This window comes from Schistocerca piceifrons, unplaced genomic scaffold (assembly GCF_021461385.2).
Source record: "Schistocerca piceifrons isolate TAMUIC-IGC-003096 unplaced genomic scaffold, iqSchPice1.1 HiC_scaffold_1882, whole genome shotgun sequence".
NCBI lineage: Eukaryota > Metazoa > Arthropoda > Insecta > Orthoptera > Acrididae > Schistocerca > Schistocerca piceifrons.
The window spans coordinates 5,607-12,245 of NW_025727770.1; the positions used below are offsets into that span (position 1 = coordinate 5,607).

General features: G+C 57.7%; 3 protein-coding genes across 3 annotated transcripts; 1 reads left to right on the plus strand and 2 right to left on the minus strand.

Annotated features, from left to right (window-relative positions):
• Positions 1–293: 293 nt before the first annotated feature.
• On the minus strand, positions 294–914 carry LOC124741185 (prestalk protein-like). The gene has a single exon (XM_047248689.1). It carries the CDS (start codon positions 912–914, stop codon positions 294–296), a length of 621 nt encoding a protein of 206 aa, XP_047104645.1.
• A 2,374-nt stretch (positions 915–3,288) lies between these two features.
• Positions 3,289–4,632, plus strand: LOC124741186. The gene has a single exon (XM_047248690.1). It carries the CDS (start codon positions 3,289–3,291, stop codon positions 4,630–4,632), a length of 1,344 nt encoding a protein of 447 aa, XP_047104646.1.
• Positions 4,633–5,205: 573 nt separating this feature from the next.
• Positions 5,206–6,438, minus strand: LOC124741187 (prestalk protein-like). Its single transcript, XM_047248691.1, has 2 exons — positions 6,063–6,438; positions 5,206–6,002 (listed from the first exon to the last, which is right to left on the minus strand). Exons 1-2 carry the CDS (start codon positions 6,436–6,438, stop codon positions 5,206–5,208), a joined length of 1,173 nt encoding a protein of 390 aa, XP_047104647.1.
• Positions 6,439–6,639: the final 201 nt, after the last annotated feature.

Genomic DNA, 6,639 nt, shown 5'->3' on the forward strand with positions numbered 1-6,639 from the left:
TCCTTTCAAGTTCAGCTGTTCTCTGAAGTTGAACTGTCCTCTCAAGTTGAGCTGTCCTCTCAAGTTGAGCTATCCTCGCAAGCTGCTCTGTCCTCACAAGCTGTGCTGTCCTCGCAAGCTGTGCGGTCCTCGCAAGCTGTGCTGTCCTCGCAAGCCGTGCTGTCCTTGCAAGCCGTGCTGTCCTCGCAAGCCGTGCTAGCCTCGTAGGCATTGCTGTCCTCGAAAGTTGAGCAGTCCTCTCAAGTTGTGATCTCCTCTCAAGTTGAACTGTCCTCGCAACTTGAGCTGTCCTCTCAAGTTGAGCTGTCCTCGCAAGCTGTGCTGTGCTCGCAAGCCGTGCTGTCCTCGCAAGCCGTGCTGTCCTCGCAAGCCTTGCTGTCCTCGCAAGCTGTGCTGTCCTCGCTAGCTGTGCTGTCCTCGAAAGCTGTGCTGTCCTCGCAAGCTGTACTGTCCTCACAAGCTGTGCTGTCCTCGCAAGCTGTGCTGTCCTCGCAAGCTGTGCTGTCCTCGCAAGCTGTGCTGTCCTCGCAAGCTGTGCTGTCCACGCAAGCTGTGCTGTCCTCGCAAGCTGTGCTGTCCTCGCAAGCTGTGCAGTCCTTGCAAGCTGTGCTGTCTTCGCTAGCTGTGCTGTCCTTGCAAGCTGTGCTGACCTCGCAAGCTTTGCTGTCCTCGGAAGCTGTGTTGTCCTCAGAAACTGTGCTGTCCTCGGAAGCTGTCCTGTCCTCGGAAGCTGTGCTGTCCTCGCAACCCGTGCTGTCCTCGAAATCTGTGCTGGCCTCGCCAGCCGTGCTGTCCTCGCAAGCCGTGTTGTCCTCGCAAACTGTGCTGTGCTCGCAAGCTGTGCTGTCCTCGGAAGCTGTGCTGTCCTCGCAAGCCGTGCTGTCCCCGCAAGCCGTGCTGTCCCAACAAGCCATGCTGTCCTTGCAAGCCGTTCTGTCCTTGCAAGCCGTCCTGTCCTCGCAAGCTTTGCTGTCCTCGCAAGTTGTGCTGTCCACCCAAGTTGTGCTGTCATCTCAAGTTGTGCTGTCATCTCGAGTTGTGCTGTCCTCTAAAGTTGAGCTGTCCTCTCAAATTGAACTGTCCTCTCAAGTTGAGCTGTCCTCTCAAGTTGAGCTGTTCTGTCAAGTTGAGCTGTCCTCTCAAGTTGAGCTGTCCTCTCAAGTTGAGCTGGCCTCTCAAGTTGAGCTGTCCTCTCAAGTTGAGCTCTCCTCTCATGTTGAGCTCTCCTCTCAAGTTGAGCTCTCCTCTCAAGTTGAGGTGTACTCTCAAGTTGAGCTGTCCTCTCAAGTTGAGCTGTCCTCTCAAGTTGAGCTGTCCTCGCAAGGTGTGCTGTTCTCGCAAGCTGTGCTGTCCTCCCAAGTTGTGCTGTCCTCGCAAGCTGTGCTGTCCTCGCAAGCTGTGCTGTCCTCGCAAGCTGTGCTGTCCTTGCAAGCCGTGCTGTCCTCGCAGGCCGTGCTGTCCTCGCAAGCCTTGCTGTCCTCGCAAGCTGTGCTGTCCTCGCTAGCTGTGCTGTCCTCGCAAGCTGTGCTGTCCTCGCAAGCTGTGCTGTCCTCGCAAGCTGTGCTGTCCTCGCAAGCTGTGCTGTCCCTGCAAGCCGTGCTGTCCTCGCAGGCCATGTTGTCTTCGCAAGCCTTGCTGTCCTCGCAAGCTGTGCTGTCCTCGCTAGCTGTGCTGTCCTCGCAAGCTGTGCTGTCCTCGCAAGCTGTGCTGTCCCTGCAAGCCATGCTGTCCTCGCAGGCCGTGCTGTCCTCGCAGGCCGTGCTGTCCTCGCAAGCCTTGCTGTCCTCGCAAGAAGTGCTGTCCTCGTTAGCTGTGCTGTCCTCGCAAGCTGTGCTGTCCTCGCAAGCTGTGCTGTCCTCGCAAGCTGTGCTGTCCTCGCAAGCTGTGCTGTCCTCGCAAGCCGTGCTGTCCTCGCAAACCGTGCTGTCCTCGCAAGCCATGCTGTCCTCGCAAGCTGTGCTGTTCTTGCAAGCCGTGCTGTCCTCGCAAGCCGTGCTGTCCTCGCAATTTTAGCGGTCTTCGCAAGCTGTGCTGTCCTCCCAAGCTGTGCTGTCCTCGAAAGTTGTGCTGTCGTCTCTAGTTGAGCTGTCCTCTCAAGTTGAGCTGTCCTCTTATGTTGAGCTGTCCTCTCAAGTTGAGCTGTCCTCTCTAGTTGATCTGTCCTCTCTAGTTGAACTGTCCTCTTTAGTTGAGCTGTCCTCTCTAGTTGAGCTGTCATCTCTAGTTGAGCTGTCCTCTCTAGTTGAGCTGTCCTCTCAAGTTGAGCTTTCCTCTCAAATTGAGCTCTCCTCTCAAGTTGAGCGCTCCTCTCAAGTTGAGCTCTCCTCTCAAGTTTAGCGGTCATCTCAAGGTGAGCTGTCCTCTCAATTTGAGCCATCCTCGCAAGCTGTGCTGTCCTCGCAAGCGGTTCTGTCCTCGCAAGCCGTGCTGTCCTCGCAAGCTGTGCTGTCCTCGCAAGCTGTGCTGTCCTCGCAAGCTGTGCTGTCCTCGCAAGCTGTGCTGTCCTCGCAAGCTGTGCTGTCCTTGCAAGCTGTGCTGTCCTCGCAAGCTGTGCTGTCCTCGCAAGCCGTGCTGTCCTCGCAAGCTGTGCTGTCCTCGGAAGCTGTGCTGTCCTCGCAACCTGTGCTGTCCTCGCCAGCCGTGCTGTCCTCGCAAGCCGTGCTGTCCTTGCAAGCCGTGCTGTCCTCGCAAGCCGTGCTGTCCTCGCAAGCTTTGCTGTCCACTCAAGTTGAGCTGTCCTCTCAAGTTGAGCTGTCCTCTCAAGTTGAGATGTCATCTCAAGTAGAGCTGTCCTCTCAAGTTGCGCTGTCCTCTCTAGCTGAGCTGTCCTCTCAAGTTGAGCTGTTCTCTCAAGTTGAACTGTTCTCTCAAGTTGAGCAGTCCTCTCAAGTTGAGCTGTCCTCGGAAGCGCTTCTGTCCTCGCAAGCCGTGCTGTCCTCAATAGCTGTGCTGTCCTTGCAAGCTGTGCTGTCCTCGCAAGCTGTGCTGTCCTCGCAAGCCGTGCTGTCCTCGCAAGCTGTGCTGTCCTCGGAAGCTGTGCTGTCCTCGCAACCTGTGCTGTCCTCGCCAGCCGTGATGTCCTCGCAAGCCGTGCTGTCCTTGCAAGCCGTGCTGTCCTCGCAAGCCGTGCTAGCCTCGTAGGCTTTGCTGTCCTCGAAAGTTGAGCAGTTCTCTCAACTTGTGCTCTCCTCTCAAGTTGAACTGTCTTTGCAAGTTGAGCTGTCCCCTCAAGATGAGCTGTCCTCGCAAGCTGTGCTGTCCTCACAAGCTGTGCTGTCCTCGCAAGCCATGCTGTCCTCGCAAGCCTTGCTGTCCTCGCAAGCTGTGCTGTCCTCGCTAGCTGTGCTGTCCTCGCAAGCTGTGCTGTCCTCGCAAGCTGTGCTGTCCTCGCAAGCTGTGCTGTCCTCGCAAGCTGTGCTGTCCTCGCAAGCTGTGCTGTTTTCGCAAGCTGTGCTGTCCTCGCATGCTGTCCTGTCCTCGGAAGCTGTGCTGTCCTCGCAACCCGTGCTGTCCTCGCAACCTGTGCTGTCCTCGCAAGCCGTGCTGTCCTCGCAAGCCGTGTTGTCCTCGCAAGCTGTGCTGTCCTCTCAAGCTGTGCTGTCCTCGGAAGCTGTGCTGTCCTCGCTAGCCGTGCTGTCCCCGCAGGCCGTGCTGTCCCCGCAAGCCGTGCTGTCCTCGCAAGCCGTTCTGTCCTTGCAAGCCGTGCTGTCCTCGCAAGCTTTGCTGTCCTCGCAAGCTGTGCTGTCCACCCAAGTTGTGCTGTCATCTCAAGTTGTGCTGTCATCTCGAGTTGTGCTGTCCTCTAAAGTTGAGCTGTCCTCTCAAGTTGAACTGTCCTCTGAAGTTGAGCTGTCCTCTCAAGTTGAGCTGTTCTGTCAAGTTGAGCTGTCCTCTCAAGTTGAGCTGTCCTCTCAAGTTGAGCTGTCCTCTCAAGTTGAGCTCTCCTCTCAAGTTGAGGTGTACTCTCAAGTTGAGCTGTCCTCGCAAGCTGTGCTGTCCTCGGAAGCTGTGCTGTCCTCGCAAGTTGTGCTGTCCTCGCAAGCTGTGCTGTCCTCGCAAGCTGTGCTGTCCTCGCAAGCTGTGCTGTCCTCGCAAGCTGTGCTGTCCTTGCAAGCCGTGCTGTCCTCGCAGGCCGTGCTGTCCTCGCAAGCCTTGCTGTCCTCGCAAGCTGTGCTGTCCTCGCTAGCTGTGCTTTCCTCGCAAGCTGTGCTGTCCTCGCATGCTGTGCTGTCCTCGCAAGTTGTGCTGTCCTCGCAAGCTGTGCTGTCCTCGCAAGCTGTGCTGTCCTCGCAAGCTGTGCTGTCCTCGCAAGCTGTGCTGTCCCTGCAAGCCGTGCTGTCCTCGCAGGCCATGTTGTCCTCGCAAGCCTTGCTGTCCTCGCAAGCTGTGCTGTCCTCGCTAGCTGTGCTGTCCTCGCAAGCTGTGCTGTCCTCGCAAGCTGTGCTGTCCTCACAAGCTGTGCTGTCCTCGCAAGCTGTGCTGTCCTCGCAAGCTGTGCTGTCCTCGCAAGCTGTGCAGTCCTCGCAAGCTGTGCTGCCTTCGCTAGCTGTGCTGTCCTCACAAGCTGTGCTGTCCTCGCAAGCTGAGCTGTACTCGGAAGCTGTGTTGTCCTCGGAAGCTGTGCTGTCCTAGGAAGCTGTCCTGTCCACGGATGCTGTGCTGTCCTCGCAACCCGTGCTGTCCTCGCAACCTGTGCTGTCTTCGCAAGCCATGCTGTCCTCGCACCCGTGCTGTCCTTGCAAGGCGTCCTGTCCTCGCAAGCCTGCTGTCCTGGCAAGCCGTGCTGTCCTCGCAAACCGTGCTGTCCTCGCAAGTTGTGCTGTCCTCGCAAGCTGTGCTGTTCTTGCAAGCCGTGCTGTCCTCGCAAGCCGTGCTGTCCTCGCAATTTTAGCGGTCCTCGCAAGCTGTGCTGTCCTCCCAATCTGTGCTGTCCTCGAAAGTTGTGCTGTCGTCTCAAGTTGAGCTGTCCTCTCAAGTTGAGCTGTCCTCTTAAGTTGAGCTGTCCTCTCAAGTTGAGCTGTCCGCTCTAGTTGATCTGTCCTCTCTAGTTGAACTGTCCTCTTTAGTTGAGCTCTCCTCTCTAGTTGAGCTGTCCTCTCAAGTTGAGCTGTCCTCTCAAATTGAGCTCTCCTCTCAAATTGAGCTCTCCTCTCAAGTTGAGCTCTCCTCTCAAGTTGAGCGGTCATCTCAAGGTGAGCTGTCCTCTCAAGTTGAGCCGTCCTCGCAAGCTGTGCTGTCCTCGCAAGCTGTGCTGTCCTTGCAAGCTGTGCTGTCCTCGCAAGCTGTGCTGTCCTCGCAAGCTGTGCTGTCCTCGCAAGCTGTGCTGTCCTCGCAAGCTTTGCTTTCCTCCCAAGCTGTGCTGTCGTCCCAAGCTGTGCTGTCCCCACAAGCTGTGCTGTCTCCACAAACTGTGCTGTCCCCACAAGCTGTGCTCTCCTCGCAAGCTTTGCTGTCCTCGCAAGGTGTGCTCTCCTCGCAAGCTGTGTTGTCCTTGCAAGGTGTGCTGTCCTCGCAAGCTGTGTTGTCCTTGCAAATTGTGCCGTCCTCGCAAGCTGTGCTGTCCTCGCAAGCTGTGCTGTCCTCGCTAGCTGTGCTGTCCTCGCAAGCTGTGCTGTCCTTGCAAGCTGTCCTGTCCTCGCAAGCTGTGCTGTCCTCGCAAGCGGTTCTGACCTCGCAAGCTGTGCTGTCTTCGCAAGCTGTGCTGTCCTCGCAAGCTGTGCTGTCCTCGCAAGCTGTGCTGTCCTCGCAAGCTGTGCTGTCCTCGCAAGCTGTGCTGTCCTCGCAAGCTGTGCTGTCCTTGCAAGCCGTACTGTCTTCGCAGGCCGAGCTGTCATCGCAAGCCTTGCTGTCCTCGCAAGCTGTGCTGTCCTCGCTAGCTGTGCTGTCCTCGCAAGCTGTGCTGTCCTCGCAAGCTGTGCTGTCCTCGCAAGTTGTGCTGTCCTCGCAATCTGTGCTGTCGTCGCAAGCTGTGCTGTCCTCGCAAGCTGTGCTGTCCTCGCAAGCTGTGCTGTCCCTGCAAGCCGTGCTGTCCTCTCAGGCCATAGTGTCCTCGCAAGCCTTGCTGTCCTCGCAAGCTGTGCTGTCTTCGCTAGCTGTGCTGTCCTCGCAAGCTGTGCTGTCCTCGCAAGCTGTGCTGTCCTCGCAAGCTGTGCTGTCCTCGCAAGCTGTGCTGTCCTCGCTAGCTGTGCTGTCCTCGCAAGCTGTGCTGTCCTCGCAAGCTGTGCTGTCCTCGCAAGCTGTGCAGTCCTCGCAAGCTGTGCTGTCTTCGCTAGCTGTGCTGTCCTCGCAAGCTGTGCTGTCCTCGCAAGCTGAGCTGTCCTCGGAAGCTGTGTTGTCCTCGGAAGCTGTGCTGTCCTCGGAAGCTGTCCTGTCCTCGGATGCTGTTCTGTCCTTGTAACCCGTGCTGTCCTCGCAACCTGTGCTGTCCTCGCAAGCCATGCTGTCCTCGCACCCGTGCTGTCCTCGCAAGGCGTGCTGTCCTCGCAAGCCTGCTGTCCTGGCAAGCCGTGCTGTCCTCGCAAACCGTGCTGTCCTCGCAAGCCGTGCTGTCCTCGCAAGCTGTGCTGTCCTCGCAAGCCGTGCTGTCCTCGCAATTTTAGCGGTCCTCGCAAGCTGTGCTGTCCTCCCAAGCTGTGCTGT

Excerpts from the sequence above, each read along its gene's own strand:
- LOC124741186 (XM_047248690.1), top strand. The coding sequence starts at position 3,289 with ATGCTGTCCTCGCAAGCCTTGCTGTCCTCGCAAGCTGTGCTGTCCTCG.
- LOC124741185 (XM_047248689.1), bottom strand. The coding sequence starts at position 914 with ATGGCTTGTTGGGACAGCACGGCTTGCGGGGACAGCACGGCTTGCGAG.
- LOC124741187 (XM_047248691.1), bottom strand. The coding sequence starts at position 6,438 with ATGGCTTGCGAGGACAGCACAGGTTGCGAGGACAGCACGGGTTACAAG. Across the intron at positions 6,003-6,062 it reads CAGCACAGCTTGCGAGGACA|CTTGCGAGGACAGCACAGCT; the intron begins GCAAGGCTTGCG and ends GGGACAGCACAG.